Source organism: Elephantulus edwardii, unplaced genomic scaffold (assembly GCF_000299155.1).
Source record: "Elephantulus edwardii isolate Elephantulus edwardi_28Jun2011 unplaced genomic scaffold, EleEdw1.0 scaffold00079, whole genome shotgun sequence".
NCBI classification, from domain to species: Eukaryota; Metazoa; Chordata; class Mammalia; order Macroscelidea; family Macroscelididae; genus Elephantulus; species Elephantulus edwardii.
In genome coordinates this window covers 2,416,363-2,434,314 of record NW_006399829.1, presented here as the reverse complement: position 1 = coordinate 2,434,314, position 17,952 = coordinate 2,416,363, and the positions used below count along the sequence as shown (strand labels likewise).

Sequence of the window (17,952 nt, the reverse complement as noted above, 5' to 3'; positions counted from 1 at the left end):
GCAGTGGAGTATTCCATTGTGTGAATTATACCACAGCTTCTCTATCCATTCATTTGTTGATGGGCATTTGGGTTGTTTTCAACTATTTGCTATTATGAACAAAGTCGTGATAAACATGTGTATGCATATATCTGCTTAGGTGGTGGTTATGGTTTCTTTAGGATCAATTCCCAGTAGTGGAATTGATGGGTCAAATGGTATTTCTATTTGCAACTTTTTGAGAAAGCGCCATACAGCCTTCCATAGTGGTTGCACCATTTTACACTCTTACCACCAGTGAATAAGTGTTCCAGTTTCTCTGCAACCTCGCCAGCATTTGCTGTTTGCTGTTTTGTTAAATTTTGCTATTCTTACTGGGGTGAGATGATCTCTCATAGTTATTGTGATTTGCATCTCTCTTAGAGCTAGGGATTTTTAACATTTCTTCATGTGTTTGATGGCCATCTGAGTGTCTTCTTTGGTGAAGTGTCTGTTCATATCCTGTGCCCATTTTTCAATTGGGTTATTTACCTTTATCTTGTTGTGGTGCTCGAGTATTTTATAAATTCTAGATATAAGTCCCTTGTCTGACATGTCATTACCAAACATTTTTTCCTAGTCTGTGGCTTCCCTTTGTCTTCCCCCTTTTATATCAAAGAGCTAGTGTCATCTGGTGACATGAAGAAAACACCCCAGTGAGTATCAGGCTCCATGTCTGTCAGTCCAGGCAAAGAAACCTTCCCACTGGAGGGACTTGCATTTCCCAGCATGAATTCCAGAAACAGTGGAAAGGGTCTGGTTCTTCTGGGATCACAGGACATTAGGGAAAATGGGCACCAGGGCAGGGAGTGAGGTTGTCTGCTAGTTTTCCCCTGTTGAATTCCTCCCAACTCCATGCTTGCTGGTTAGCCACCCATCCCTGAAAAACCTCTCCCAAGTGAGACTTTTACTAAGTCATGGGGAGCACGCTGGTGGAGGACTTTTCTTGACATGGAATTATTTAGTACGTTAATTTAGCACTGAATAGAATTATTTTATAATCCTTCATTACATTAATGCAAAAGGTGAAAAACTACTCAATATTCTTGTGGTTATGAGCCATCGAGTCACCTGCAACATTAGCTCTGAACCCTACCTTATCCTCAGTCAATCTCATTGTCTCTGACAGACCTAAATCCATTTCTCCAGTCACTGAGTCAATTCATCTCATCCAGGGTCTCCCTCTCCTGGGCTGTCCCTCCAGCCTTCCAAGCATGATGTCCTTCTCCAAGGTCTGGTTTCTCCTGGGTGCATGCCCAAAATATGTGAGATGGGGCTTCAAGTTCTTGCCTCCAGGAATCAGCTTGGTTTCACCCTCTCCAGGACTGACCTGTTTGTTCTCCTGGCAGTCCACAGTATGTTTAACACTCTTCTCCAGTGACACAATTCAAAGGCATTGGTTCACCACCTATCGTCCTTAGTTACTGTCCAGTTCTCTGATGCATAGCAAGTAATTGCAGCGACCATGGACTGGATCAGGTGCACCTTAGTCTTTAAACTGATGTTGTTACTCTTCCGTACTCGAGAGAGGTCCCTTACAGCAGACTAGTATTTACAAATAAAGGAAATTCCACCTGAAACCCTGCAAGTAACCATGTAATATTATTTTTTATTACTTTAAGATAAACCTGTAGCCAAAAAGGAAAAACACTGACTTTTTCTATTCCACCAGCCCTGGAGAGCACTCTGGTGGCATAGTCCATAAGGACAGACTCTGCTGACTCAACAGTGGTGCCCCTCTGGTGGTTTAAATCTACCAGCTACTCCGGGGGAGAAAGGTGGGCAAGCTCCTCGCACGTGGTTTGTTGTGGTTAGGTGCCGTTGAGTCTAGGATGACCCATAGTGAGCCTATGAACAAGCAATCGGAACACTGTCCTATACTGTGCTGTCCTCACAGTCTCTGACACACTCAAGCCCGTCGCCATAGTCACCATGGCAACCCACCTGGTTGAGGGTCTTCCTTTCTTTTGACAACCACCTTTCCAAATATGATGGAAATGTTCTCCAAGGAATAGCCTTTCTGAACAATATTCTCAAGCTATGTGAGATGAAGCTTTATCATCTTTGCCTCAGAAAACCCTCTGCAGGGTCTACTGTGAACTGATTTCAACTTAGATTTTTACCAATCCCTCAACTACCTAGAGCACCAAATCTACGTTAAAAAGCCAACATTTTTAACTACTTCATGATTTATCATCCTAAGAAATCTTGTGTAATAAGCAACTTTTATATCTTGTTAATTTGCATTTGTGTATGCTGATGTTTTATGGTGGGATTTTCGTTTTGTTTTTTTTAAAAAGAGGGGTTTCTATTTGCTCAAACACTACCCTTGGTACTAGCAGTCAGAAAATAAAGAGGCACATTAATAAAGACACACATTACACTGGGAAAATCTGTAGTTAGGAAGTTCTCCAAATTATTAAGGAGTAATGATGTCAGTTTGAGGACTAATGTGTATCTGATTCAGGCCATAATCTTTCCAATGACAGCATCTGAGAGTTGGATAATGAATAATGATGACAGCAGAATTGACACCTTTGAGCTGTGGTGCTGGAGAAGAGCACTGAACATCCCATGTATGGCCAAGAGAATGAACAGATATGTAGGTCTTGGAGAGGACGCAGCCAGAGTGCTCTTTGGAGGTAAGAATGATGAGACCTCACCTCAAGTACTTTGGACATGTTGCTAGGAGGGGCTACTCTTTGGAGAAGGGTATATGCTGGGAAGGGTGGAGGGTCGGTGAAGCAGAGGAAGACCCTCAACCAGGTAGACTGAAATGATGACTGCTGCAATGGGCTCTTGTGTGTCAGGAAGTGTGAGGATGGTGTAGGATAGAACAGCGTTCATATCTTTTGTTCACAGGTCCCTATGAGTCGTACGTGACTCGCTGGCACCTAACAACAACAACAACAATAATAACATTTGCTCAAAAAGTTCCTAGGTATCACAAATTGCTAAGCTCTTGACTATGAGCCAAAAGTTGGTAGTGGGAACCCACGGAGAAGAAACTGAAGACGGCCTGGTGATCTTGAGAGGTCACTGCCTCGAAAATCTCTGGCGCAGTTGTCCTGCCACATGTGGGCCTGTCCGGAGTTGGAACAGGCGTGACCCAGCTGACGGGGAGCTCTGCTGGCCCAGTAAGTAGGAGCTGCACAGCTTATCAACTCCTTACTCCGGTGTTTTTCTTCTTAGGAGTTGCAAAGATGAGCAGATCAAATTCAGCAGCTGCACCAATGGTAAAAGATGGGCAAGCTCCTTCAGTACCTCTGAAAACCTGCTGATGAGTCAGCTGTGAGTCAGCTCTGACTGCATGGCTCATCATCGCAGCGGAACACCGTGTTCACTGAAGTTATTTTAAAATACCTATTGCATTGAATAAAGAACAACTAGAAATCTCAGTGTAAAAGGTTTGGTGTGCCAGAAATGAGTTGATACAATCTCATTTTTGCACTGTGCATAGGAGGATGCCAAAGCTTTCTTTCGGGAGCTGTTTACAGCCTATCTGTTGTGGAGAAAGACTCCCATCTAGTGGCCAACAGACGCCTGTGCAGCCTGATTCCAGCCAATTTTCTGTGAACGCTGGCTGCCTAGTGGGTAGAGCTGGGCTGCCGAACCAAAGACATATGGTCTGAATCTACCAGAAACGCTGAGGAAGAAAGATGGACAATCTATTCCCTCGCAATTTACAGACTCTGAAAAACTGCTAGAGGGTCAAGTATTGAGTCATTTTGACTCAATACATCTAACAATAACTGGAAGGCAAGGAAGGGTGAACTCCTCTAGCAGGCCCCAAGAAGCCTACACATTAGAGATCCGAAGAACCTCTTGGACATGTTGTTAACCTTTCAGTCAGCTCACCCTCCCGAGGGTTTTCAGAGGCAGTAAATGGCACAAGAGGAGATTGACCATCTCTCTCACAAAGAGCAGCTGGTGGATTGGAACTGTGTTCCTTTGGGTTGACAGAGCAACTCCTTACCACTAAGCCACCAGAGTTTCCACTGGGACACATAGAACTTACCAAAGGCTCTTATAAGTTCTGCATAAGAGAACTATTTAATCCTGCATTGTTGTTGTGTGCCATCGAGTCAGACCCAACTCACAGCTGACCCTCCATTGGGTTTTCAGAGGCAGTTAATCGCATGGGAGGAGACTGCCCATCCTTCTTCCATGAGCAGCTGGTGGTCTCGAACCATGTGCCTTTGGGATTGCAGTGCAGCTTCTTGATCCTTAGCCACAAGAGCTCCCTATCCTTGCATTACTGAAACTTATTTGACCACAAATAAGAAGGAGCTCTGGTGGCTTTTTCTTGTTGTTGCTAGGTGCAGTCAAGTTGAGTATGACATATAGTGACCCTAGAACAATAGAGCTGAGTCCTGTCCTATCCTGGGCCACCATCCCCATCTCTGATACACCGGAGTCATTTGCTGCTGTCACGGTTGTCAATCCATCTGACCCTCCAGCCTTCCAAGCATGATATCCTTTTCCAAGGAATATGTCTAAAAGAGGAGAGATGATGCTTTAGTGACGTCCGGTGGGCTAGCGGTAAGAAGCTATGCTGCAACCCAAATGCATGTGGCTCAAATCCAGGTGCTCAGTGGTGGACGGGTGTACAATTTACTGTGCAATTTATTGCCTCTGAAAGCCTGCTAGAGGGTCCACTATGAGACAGTTCGTATTGCCAAAGGTCCATAGTTCGAGCCCACCAGTCACTCTGCTATCTTTCAACGGGCTCTAACATTGAAAACGTGCTGGAGGGTCAGCTATGGGTCAGGTCTGACTCTACTGTACACAACAATTATGTGTGAATGTTCGGGTGTTTGTCTAGGGGTGTGTGTATAAGACAGCAATTAATATTTCTCAGAATTTAATTTTTCCCACATACTTTGTGAAACTCGGCCTCAATCTGGCAGTAACTAATTTTTTTCTCTTAGCTTACATTTCCAATTCTTCAGAACTGACCTTTCAGCGGGTTTCTGAGGCTGTAAACAGCACGGAAGAAGGTACCCGTCTTTCACCCTCGGAGCTGCGGGTGGAACCGAACCATCAGAGAGGTAAGACCTTTAAATTAGCAGTCAGCAACCCTACAGACTACACCACCAGAGCTCCTGAGTCACTAACTTAGCGGATGAAGAGTTCCGAACGACTGAGACACGAGATGTGTGAGAAGAGCAAGGGAGGAAATTGGGAGAAATGGGAGGTGTATCTTTTGGGGGGATGACTGTGAGTGAAAATTGACTCAATGGTACTAAAACCAACAATGGTGGGGGCTGAAGTAGAAGATGCGTAAAAGCAAACCCCCAAATGAAGGTTAGAAGCTAGCCAGAGTGAGACCTTCTCCTGATGTGGCCTCTGCATCGCTCTGAGTTTGCAGACTCCAGGCTCCCTCGTCCCATGGCTCCAGTGGTGACAGAAGCTCTGAGTTCTGCAGTTGTCAAGAGCCCACAGGGCCTGACAGCAGCTCAGTGGGAACTCGGGGTGACTCACTCTGGGAGCAGACTCTCCTCTCCAGCTAGTGCATCACCTTCAACCCTTCAGGGACAAAGCAGGATGGTCAAGTCACCACAGAGGGTCAGGCTGATGGTCTGCTCCAGGATTCCCAGGTATTTCTGTCTCTAGATCTCCGTTACCATGGAGAGATGAGAAGCAAGGATAGCCAATTCCTCTGGCTAGGGCCCATGGGGTTCTCCTTTCAGTGGGCTCTCTGATGAGGGGAAAGCAGATCCCTGGGTGACGAGAACCCAGTGATGCTTAATCTTGATGCAGAGTGCCCCCTAGGACAGAGAGCACTTTAGAGTCTCTGAGAAGGTGAATGTTTATTGGATCAACTGGGATCATCTCCCTCCTGTGGAGTGGTTAGTATGTTTGAACAGTTCATCTTTGAGCACCGACAATGCTTCCCCAATTAGACCACCAGAACTTCTTGAATGAGGTCTTAGTCCTATGTGTAGACCCACTTGGGAAATGGACTGATTTTACTTCTGTGGGGAATTCAGGGAGCACACTCTTGGTCTGCATTGTCACGCACGTCCTAGGTGGAAATCAGGAACGGTGTACGCCAGGATTGTATCCATTCAGTCTGTGATCTATTCCATCACACACTGAATAGACACGTGAAGGAAAGGATACAATCCTGGCACACATCTCTCCTGAGTCTAGGTCTTTCACACGTCTTGGAGAAAGCGCAGCCACCGTGCTCCTTGGAGGCAAAGATGACGACGTTTCGTCTCACGTGCTTTAGGCATGTTGCTAGGAGAGGCTGTTCCTTGGAGAGAGTGGGGCATCGTGGTTGGAAAGGTGGAGGACTGGCAAAAGAGAAGACACTCGACCAGATGTATTGACACAGTGACTGTGGCAATGGGCTTGAGTGTGTCAGAAATTGTGCAGATGGCACAGGATAGGACAGGGTTCAGATGTGCTGTTCACAGGGTCACTGTGTGTGAAACTCTACAGCACCTAACAACATCAACATAATCATCAACATTCAATCTATATACTATGCAAATAATCTGTAAAACTAGACTTTATGAAGAAGAATGCAGAATCAGGATTGGAGGAAGATTCATTAACAACCTTTGATATGCAGGTGGAATAGCCTTGTTTGAGGTAAGGACATGAAGCACTTAGTGAAGATCAATGACTACAACCGACAGCATGGATTATACCTCACTAGCAAGTAAACAAAATACTGGTGATTAATTTTATAAAACATAATGTATGGGAATGATTGTATGAAACACAATGTCAATGAAGAAAAGTGTGAAACACAATGTATATGAATTACTATGCAACCCAATGTTGTTGTTGTTACTGTGTATCATCAAGTTGGAACCGACACATAGCGGACCCTCCAGCAGGTTTTCAGATGCAGCTAATCGCACAGGAAGAGACTCATCCTTCTGCGAAGCAGCTGGTGGATTTGAACTGTGTGCCTTTGATTACAGTGCAGTTCTTTATCTCCAGGTCACCAGAGCTCCCTATGCAAATCAATATAAAATAAAAATTTAAAAAAGGAAGAAAAAATTCTCACAACTGGGCCAACGTCAAGACAAATGGAGAGAAGACTGAAGTTGTTAAGGATTATCTTTGACTTAGATCCTCAATTAACAAAGAAGCCGCAATCAAGAAATTCAATGACATATTACACTGGGCATATCTGGTGCCAAGGATGTCTTTAAAGTGCTGAAGAGCAAGGAAAATGTCACTTTTAGGAGAAAAATGTGCAGTCATGAAAGAATGAAAATCCAACTTTTCTGTACACTTTCGTTAAAATCACCATAATAAAAATGGAAGGGAAAAAACAATAAACACTAAGCTGCACATGTCTCAAGAAATAGTATTTTCAACTGCTTCATATGCATGTGAAAGTTAGATAATGACTAAGGAAAACTGAAGAATAATTGATGTCTTTGAATTACGTTGGTGAAAAGTATTGAATATCCTATAGACTGTCCAAAGAGCAAGTAAATCTGTCTTAGAGGAATTGCAGCCAGGGTGCTCCTTCTTACAGCCAAGGACGGTGAGATTCTGTCTCACACACTTTGGACGTGTGGTGCCGTCATACTTGGAATGTGCCATGTGAAGCAGAGGAAGACCCTTAATCGGATGTATTACGAAAATCACTGCAAAATGGCCTTGAATACAGTGGGGATTGTGAGGATGACAAAATTGTTGACACTGATTCAAGGGCATCTGACAATAACAACAAAAACTTGATCAAATGGGTGAATTCTCTCTAATAGTCAAGGATGGCTTCTAATTTTCTTTGATCTTTCAAACTAAGAATGTACTCAAACTTTGAGGATTTTTGTTTTCTATCTCTCTTTCTTTTCTTTCACATATTTCCATTGATCACAGCACTTTTTAAAATATGTCAGCATCAACATAAGTGACTGCATACAGCCAGGTAGGTAACTACTGGGGACCCGAACAAGCCAACATCCCCACCTGCACCTAGAGTTCCACTGAGTCCCTGCAGCTATTACAACAGGAGAAAAGTGATGGGGCATAAGTCAGGCCTCCTGCGTCTCAAACTTTTTTAGGATGGCCAGGGGCTGCAATTTTGTCAGACTCAGTATCTTTATTTCAAAGCACAAGGAGATAATGATCCAGCAAAGGGTGGAGCTGATGGCTCCCCTAGTGGCCCTGGATGGTATAAACAGTTAACAGGTTTGGCTGTTAATGGAAAAGGTTGGAGGCTCCATTCTTCCTATTCCTTTTGGTACAGTGACTATTTATACTCTTTCCATCTCCTTTTAATGCTTCCTGGGTCATTTACTACTCTGCCAAAAGCATCCTTAGTATAACGTCATTGTACAAAAAGGAATTGGTGGACACAAAAGAAATGAATGAAATAATACATGAGCAAGAGCCTGTGGTGATGAAGGAAGAAGTTCAAACTGCTCTGAAAGAATTCACACAAAACAAGATCTCAGGAATTGATGGCATAACAATTGACATATTTCAACAGACAGACGCTGCCCTGGATGTGCTCACCAAGTTGTTCTAAGAAATCTGTAGGACAACCACCTGGCCTACTGGCAGGAAGAGATCTGTATTTGTTCCCATTCCAAAGAAAGGTGATATGACAAGTGTGAAAATTATCAAACAATATCATTAATGACACCTGCAAGCAAGATTCTGATGAAGATCATCCAAAAATGACTGGAAAAGCACATCAACAGAGAACTGCCTGAAGTGCAGTCTGGATTTAGAAGAGGCTGTGGCACTAAGGAAATTATAACTAATGTTAGATGGATCTTGGCTGAAAGCAAAGAGTTCCAGAGGAATGTTTATCTGTGTTTCATTGACTATGCAAACATATTTGACTGTGTGGCTCACACCAAACTGTGGCTGACTCTGAGAAGAATGGGAATCTTAGAACACTTGATTGTGCTTATGAGAAGCCTATCTTGGACAGGTATTAGTCATCAGAATAGAGCAAAGAAACACTGGTTCAAAATTGGGAAGGGTTTATGCCAGAGATGTGTCATATCTTCATATGTTTTCAATCTATATATACAGAACAGATTATCTAGAAGGCTGGGCTCTATGAGGAGAAGTGTGGCATCAGGATTAGAGGTAGACTCAACAATCTGTGTTATACAGATAACGCAACCCTGCTTGCTGAAACTGAGGAGGACCGGAAGTGCTTGTTACAGAAGGTCAAGGACTGCAGTCTTCAATATATTTTGAAGCTCAACATCAAAGATTCTCACCACTGAGCCAATTGACAGCATCATGATACATAGTAAAGAGTTTGAGATTGTTAACAGCTTCAGTTTGGCTGGCTCTATAATCAACACTCTTGGTACCAAAGCAAGGAAATGAAAAGATGAATTGCATTGGGAAAGTCTGCTGTCAGATACCTCTCCAAAGTACTGAAAAGCATTGATTTCATTCTGGAGACTAGGTTGTGTCTGATCCAGGCCAAAGTCTTTGCAGTTACTTGTTTACATCAGAAAGCTGGACAATGACTAGGGATAATAGAAGGAGAATTGATGCCTTTGAGCGGTGGTACTGGAGAACAGTATTGAATATACCATGGACTCCTAAGAAAATGAACAGGTTCATCCTGCAGAGGGTGAAACCAGGCTGCTCCTTGGAGGCAAGAATTCTGAAGCTTCATCTGATACACTTTGGACATGTTGCAAAGAGGGACCAGTCCTTGGAGAGGGATATCATGCTTGGGAGGGTGGAAGGTCAGCACAAGAGAGGAAGACCCTCAGTGAGATGGATTGATTTAGTGACTGGGGTAATGGGGGTGGGTGTGTCAGAGACAGTGAGATCGGCACAGGATAGAGCAGTGTTTAGGGCTGTTGTATATAGGATCACTATGAGTCGCAGGAGACTTGACGGCACACGATCACCACCACCACTGTCACCACCACCACCACCACAACAAATGTCTCAAAATAAAGGTCAGGCAATCTACCACCAAAATATTTGCCATTGAAACCTGATGGAGATAGTCTTGCCCACATACACGTGTGGCTGCTATGAACCGAAGCTGACTTAATGGTGACTAGTATCATAGAGCATTGTCGGAATGGTGACCTTAATGTCCTTACAGCCCTGTCCGTCAGCACTGTCTATCCTGTGGGATCTTGCCAGTGACTCTGGTGAGTCATTGTTGTGAGCCTTTTGTTACCTTTTCCCTCTTGCTTTCACTGTCAGAGCTAAGTGTTCATTTATGCTTTTGTTTATCAGCCATTCATTAGTGGGAGTGTAATGGCAGAAGTTTGAAGAGCTCATGGAGAGCTCCAAGAAATTAGAGAGTTGGGCAATTGAAACTCTAAGGTATAAAATTAGAATCCAGTTGTCTGACTTAATGGGCCATTCTTGAACTAAATCTCTAGACCTAAAGCCTATTACACAAATGATGTGTTTATTATCAGATAGAGGATTTGAATTTAGGAATATTTTTGTTTTATGAGCTCTACTTTTGAGAATAATAGGCATATTCCCTGCTAAATATGAATGTAATAAGAAATTAATTTGATATCTTGGCCTAGTGGCAAGAATCTGTGCTGCAAACTTGAAGGCACATGGTTCAAATCCACCAGCTGCTCTTTGAGTCCTCTCATGCAATTAACTGGCTCTGAAGACCTGCTGGAAGGCCAGCTATAGATTGGTTCCAACTCAGTGGTACCCACCATCACCACCACCACCACCACCACGATCAACACCACCACCTACAATGTTTATTAAGATATATATAATCAGGATAATTCACAAATGGATTAATCATTCTGCTTTGAAGTTTTGAAAGGCCATCCCTTGAATATAACCCAACTGATTGTCATTGAGAAGGAACTGACTCACAGCTGACCCCTGGGTTTCTGAGACTGTAAATCTCACTGAGAATGCCCATCCTTCTTCCGCTGAGATACTGGTGGTTTTCAATCACCAGGGGAGTGGCTTTCAGGTTAGCAGCACAGCTCACGACTGGCGCTCCCTCGATTAAATGATGTTAAAATAAGATTGAAATGATTAGCCACCTCAGCCTCAAAATTCAATTAAAGAAAACAATACAGGCGTGCCTTTTTTTTTTTACCATATTTTACTTGATGTGCTTCACAGAGAAAATGTTTTGTACAAACTGAAGACATTTATCAAACCATGGAGGAGGGAGCTCTGGTGGCCTCGTGGATAGGGATTTGTACTGTCCGTTCAAAGGTGAGCCTTTCTAATCCACTTTCTGCTTCATGGGAGAAAGACAGCAACCTCCTCCCATGTGATTTACAGCCTCTGAAAACCTGCTGGAGGGTCAGCTATGGGCTGGTTCCAACTCAAAGGGATCAAGTGGATGCATTGAAGAAGTCTAGTTAGTGGTTCCCATTTTGTCCAACAGCTTATACGCTAACTCTGTTTCTGGGTCGCATTTTAGTAAATGTCGTACTACTCCAGACTTTTTCATGTTGCCACTGTACACTTATCCACGTGGTTTCTGTTGTTAAGCCAAGTTCATTCTAACTCCTGTGGTTTTCATTAACAACAGATGGAAACCTTACTGGATCCCGTGTGAACCTCACAGCCTCCACCATGCTCACACCATTGCCACTGTCACTCTGCCAATCCCGCTCCTTGAGGGTCTTATTCTCCTTTGCTGACTCTCTACATTTCAGATAATGATGCCCTTCTCGATGGATTTTTAGACTGCAGTGTAGTATAAACCTAACTTTGAAATGTGCCAGGAACCCAAAAACTTCATGGTATCCACATTATTGCAATATTTGCTGTCTTGTGAAGGTCTGAGGCCTAGAACCAAAACCCAAGCTTCACTATCTCCACGGAGCAAAACATTTGCCTGGACTTGTCAGGTAATTTTCCTTGAAGGCCTAATTATGATAAAAAAACCAAGAAACATGAAGCAAAACAGAGAGAACATGCTTTTCACTTGGGACGGCTGCCTAATGTCCTCGAGGTCTGCTTGTTTTCTCTTTTTCTTTGTTCCTGGGCAGGTGAGCCCTCACTGCCATTCAGAGATGAGAAGGCCAAAGGATGATGGGTGCCTGTGGCAGGGCTGTTGTCCCAAAGAGAGCCACAGCCTCACGTCTCCTGAGCTGCTGAGCAAAGGCCGGCCCAGTCTAGTGGGCACGTGGGCTGTAGACAGGGGCAAGCTGGACGCTATGTATCTTGCGGCTCTTGCAAGTGGATTTGATTTTTGTCACCAGTAATATTGGCTCATATGTCCAAGCACTCACCACACATGCATCCTAAGCATGGCCCTTTTGTGCTGTGAAGCTGGGTCTACTCAAAGTGACCTCGTGTGACAGAGCACAACTGCCCCATCGCCTTTTCTCAGCTTTAACCTTTACAGGAGCACACTGCCATGTCTTCTCCTTCCTATGAAGTCGCTAGGTGAGTTCTAACAGCCAGCTTTCTGGGAAGCAGTTGAGTTCTTAACCATGGAGCCATTACACTATCCACAGATGCCCAGACTATTCCAACTCCATCGGGTTTCTGTGGCAGCAAATCTTTGCAGCAGGAGGAAAATCTGGTGGATTTGAACTGGCAGCTTTTAAGCTAGGAGCCCAACAGGTAACTCAGTATATGCCATGGTGGGGCGGGGGGCTCCTATTGTGTATAAAATTAAACTCAGCTGAACTCAGTATCATCAAGTCAGAACCAACTCATAGCTGAAACTGTCTAGTGGATATTTAGAGGCTGTAAATCACACGGGAGGAGTTTGCCCACCTTCTCCTGCAAAGCAGCTGGTGGATTGGAACTAAATGCCTTTGGGTCGGCAGCACAACTTCCTAACACTGGGCCACCAAAGCTCCTTTCATTATATATGAAAGCCGATATTGTTGTGTAGGTATTGTTAATTGCAATTGAATCACTGAAGAATTTGTAAAAGCAAAATGTAGAAAGAAATATTTTCAATCACACTATATTAGAGATAAGAGATCTGGCTAAAAAGAAAAATAGAGTAATATGTTGTCATTCTTATTTTTGAATTACTACCTTTTCATTTGTAACATCTCTTCATTGGTTGATTTCTAATCATAGCATTTTATGAACTAAAGGTTGAAGTGGAGTATGAGCCACTTAAAGAAAAAAATGGTGCAAGTGATATGAGACCGGCAGAATTTAACACTGATGAGTGAAACAGCAAAGGTCACTGACAAATTTTCTTTGCCGTAAAATACGTGGAATTTTACTTTGTAGAAAATGTGTTGTCGAGTCAAGGTCTTAGCACCCACCATGGAAAGGGTAACTCACATTTGCTGCTGTTAGGTGCCATCTAGCCTTGCTGAGAATCATAGCAGCCCTATGAACAATAGATTGAGATCCTGCCCTATCTGTGCCATCACCCTGGTCTTCGTGAGGCTCAAGCCCATCGCTGCAGTCACTGTGTCAATCCATCCTCTTAAGGGCCTTCCTCCTTTTCATTGACCCTCCACTTTTCTAAACATGGTGCCTTTTCCTCCCAAAAACTAGCGCCTGGAAATACCTCATTTAATCACGATGCTCCTTAGAGACAAGGATGGTAAAATGTCGTCTCATATACTGTGGGCACATTGTTAGGAAGCACCACCCTTAGAAAAGCACATCAGGCTTGGAAAAGGAGAGAGTAGGCAGAAGAGAGGAAGACCCTCAATGCGGTGGATTGATGCAGTGACTGGAACAATGGGCTTGAGCCTGGTGGAGATGGAGAACGAAGAAGACTAGAGAAAGGCTTTGCTTTATGGAAGGCTAGGGCTTTGTTCTGTTGTTCATAGTGTGACTGTGCATCAAACTTGATTCAATGGCACATAACAAAATCACACTCAAAAGTAGATACTATTGTGATTATTATTCCCATTTTATAGATTCCAAAACTGAGGTGCAGAGAACTTAGGTAATACAGAAAATAGTACTGTTTATAAGATTGCCCATATTTCATTTTACATATAATTCATCATGAAGGAATTCACTGAAATCTTTAGTCTAGATAACTGGTACAGCTGTACCAGTGTTTCCAGCTGATCCACAGAGCAGCAGACTGTCCCCCTTCCCTCCTGGAAGCAGGGTGTAGGATGCCCACACACCTACCTTTCTGGCAGTGCCGCCCCTCGAAGCCCAAGGGGCAGTCACACTCATAGCCGTCCTTCCTGGGTCGGCAGCTGCCCCCATGGGCACAAGGGGACCCCACACAGGGATGGGCTGCATTCTCCACGTTCACCCCAGATGTAAAGTCATGCTTCACATGGATGGTCCTGTCGTTCAAGATGAGCTTGGGGACAGAGAATATAAAGGTATTCAAAGGGTCAGAAAATATTTTAAACTCTTCCAGATATCTATGTACAGAGGTGAGCTTACTCAAAAGCCCCCAGTTGTTGGTTTTCGAGTCTTGTAAGTGAAGATGAGACCTGATGGCAGCTAAGGGTGAAGGGCAGGGCTCCGAGCTCTGAGCCGGTAACAGCCCACCAGAGATGCCTTGGAAGAAGGGCCTGGTGATCTGCTTCTAAAATCTTAAGCCCACTATTGTTGAGGCAATTCTGGCTCACAATCACCCTCTAACTGGTTCCTGAGGTTGTAAGTCTTCACAAGAGGGCACTGCCTGTCTTGTTCCTAATGAGCCGCTGGTGGATTTGCAGGCCCACCTTTGGCTTGGCAGCCTTTGGGTTACCTCAGTACGGCTTACTTATGAAATTAACTCTACAGAGACGGGTCTACTCACAACTTAGGGGCTGTCGTGGCTACAATGGATTGATGACACCTATCAGATGGAAGCTGACCGCCACATCTTTCTCCCTTGGAGAGGATGGCGGATTCAAACCACTGTCCTTTTGGTTCATAGCCCAGTGCTTTTCCCTCCCTGCATCATCAGGGCTCCTGGAGAGAGGCCCAAATATCCCACAGAGCCTCACTTCATTGAGTCCACCTACTTCACTTCATGCCACTTATTCATGAAGAGGCTAAGAAAACTGTATTCCAGAAATTTCTGCAGAGCATTCAGAATCTCACCACAATTTCCCTTTCCCAGGCCACTGAGTGCAGGACTGTGAAACAGTCACGCAGGCCCGTGATAAGCAAGACTGTCATGCTTACCACTGAACATGTGCATGGCCGTGACCCTGTCGCCGGATCACCAGGAGGGAGGAGGTCTTAAGGAAGTGAGTGCAAAAGGCGAGTGCTGGGTGAAGGGCAGGGCAGAGCCAGAAAGGATCCTTCCTTGCCAAAGTGCGAATCAAAGCAGGACTTGTATTCCTAGTGGCTTCCTGTGTGAGGATTTCAGGCACCGCCAGCAGGGGATTCTCACGCCTGGTGGTCCAGGAAGCGTCCCAGGAGACAATGCTCTTCAGGGTTCTCAACGGCTGGGCTTGATGTTGAGATGCCATCCCTCATCAGGAGTACAAACGCAGGGTGCCAATCAGCAGGAGAGCACAAGTTTATCCTTTGATCTAATACTAAGCAATTCATGCAAGAAGCTGGACTCTATGAAGAAGAATGTGGTTAAGGATTGGATGGGCAGAAACACACAAATAGAGTGTGTTAGCCTAGCCACAGGGAGACTGGCTAGTCTTGCCATTAACTCGAGCAGATCCAGTAACAGAATGAGAGAAGCTCATTGCTGGTCAAGAAGCAGCAAGAAAATCAGTACGTCCTTTGGGGCCAGAGGTTCTTATACCAGGTAGACCAGGGCCTATGGGAGCAGCAGCCATAGCAGCCTCTGTGAGATCCAGAGACCTGAAGTGAGAGGGAGAGGACTGTGGGACTGCTACCTCTGAACCAGAACTAGCAGCCTTTGCCCAAGTTTGCTGGGCAACTGGGGGTGGGGGTAGAGGGAAGAGCCATAATTAGCAGGACTGAGAACTCTGTAACACTGACATAAAGCCATGAAGTTCAAGGCTGAGGCATCTGCAAGCATGTTTTGGAAGCTGCTCTAATAGAGTTATTATATCCTGCTGTTGCTGTTGTTAGAAGCCATCGAGTCAAGCATGACTCATAGCTACTCTATGAACAAAAGATCTGAACCCTCTTCTATCCTGTGCCATCCTCATACTTCCTGACACACAAGAGGCATTACAGTGGTCACCGTGTTAATTCATATGTTTGAGGGTCTTTCTCTCCTTTTCCGACCGTCCACCCTTCCCAGCATCATGACCCTTTCCAAGGAATAGCATCTCCTAGCAACATGCCCAATGTGTGTGAGGCGAATACTCATCATTCCTGCCTCCAAAGAGCACTCAGGCTGCACCCTCTCCAACATATATCTGTTTGTTCTCTTGGCCGTCCCTGGGACGTTCAGTGCTCTTCTCCATCCAACACCACAGCTCAAAGGCATCAATTCTTCTGTTATCCTTATTTGTTGTCCAGCTCTCAGATGCATAGCAAGTGACTGGAAAGACTATTGCTTGAATCAGACACATTTTAGTCGTCAAAACGACATAATTATGCCTCAATAATTTCAAGAGGTCCTTACCTGCAGATTTTCCCAGTGCAATATATCTCCTTATTTCCTGACTCCTGGTACCAACTGTGTTAATTGTGGATCCAAGCAAGATGAAGCTGTTGACAGTTTCAATCTCCTCTCTATCCACCATGATGTTGTCTATCGGTCCACTGGTAAGAATCTTTGCTTTCTTGACATTGAGATTGTATTCTGCTATGAACCTTGATGACAGCCTTTTGGCTTCCTTACTATGGTTCTGTGTGGTCTGTGAGTTATGGCAATAGATTTTGGACCCAATAAAGCAGTAAGATTGATCTTGGGATGAGTAGAAAGAGATGGGAGAGTGTGAGGGACATGTCTGACCTCATAAAAATGAGTTCTGTGGTGTGGGTTTTGTGGAGTTGGTAAAAATCAGCCCCGGCTGTCCCTAGGCTGCCCCTGCTCTTTTTACACTCCTTAGAAACCTCTGTGATGCAGATGACACAACTTTGGTCTCTGAAAGTAAGGAGGACTTGAAACACTTGCTGCAGAAGATCGAGGACTACAGCCATTTATATCAGTGGCATCTCAGCATCAAGAAAACAAAAATCTTTACCACTGAGTCAAAGGCAATTATCATACTAAATGAAGAAAAAAGTTGTTAATGATTTCACTGTAGTCAAGAGATCAGAAGATGGAACAAAGATTTAGAAAAATACTACATAACTTGGGAGAGACAGGAGAGCATTATGCTGAGTGAACTAACTCAGTGTCATAAGGATAAATACTGCATAGAACCACTGCAAAAATACAAGGATAATCAGTAAAACATGTATGAGGACCCAGGGGAAGAAGGGGTGGGATCAGAGGAGTGAGGATGTGCAGGGGTGAAACCACAGGGTTGTGTAATTTGGTGGGTGGAGGGAGGGGGTAAAGGAAAATATCTGGTGGGAACCTGAGAAGGTTCCTAATGATGGGCCTGATCCAATGGTGATTACTTTTACAAAACGTAATGCATAGGGATGATTGTCTGAAACAATGTGAATGAAGAATAGTGTGAAACACAATGGATATGGACTTTGTAAGAAAACCAATATAAAATAAAATTTTTAAAAAAATCATTATGGCAAAAATTAAAAAAAAGAGATAAGAAGACACGTTGCCTTGAGAAAATCTGCTGTGAAACTTCTCCAAAGTTCTAAGGAGCAAGCAATGATGTCAGTTTAACTACTGATGCAAGCTATGGTCTTTTCTACTGCATCCCGTGCATCTCAAAGTCAGCCGATACAAAGGAAGAGAGAAGAAAACTTGGTGTCTTTGAGCTGTGGTGTTGGAGAATACAGAACACCCCATAGACTGTCAAAAGAACAAACTAGTTTGTCTTGGTGGAAGTGTCCCAGGTATGCCTTAGAAGCAATGACAGTCAAACGTCATCTCACATGCTCTGGACATATTATCAGGAGGGACCATGTTATCTGATGGCTTAGCACTAAGGAGTTGTGCTACCAATCCCCAGGCAAGCAGTTTGAATCCACCGGCTCATCTGTGAAAGAGAGCTGGACAATCTCTTCCTG

The 17,952-nt window shown here is 44.2% G+C and overlaps 1 protein-coding gene across 1 annotated transcript in view; it reads right to left on the bottom strand.

The window, feature by feature from the left end:
* EGFLAM (EGF-like, fibronectin type III and laminin G domains) overlaps positions 1 to 17,952 on the bottom strand; it is a 195,487-nt gene that overhangs the window by 26,009 nt on the left and 151,526 nt on the right. The window contains exon 17 of the mRNA XM_006889542.1: positions 14,056 to 14,236. Within this exon, the coding sequence (XP_006889604.1) occupies positions 14,056 to 14,236 (181 nt within the window). The remainder of the gene's footprint in view (positions 1 to 14,055; positions 14,237 to 17,952) is intronic.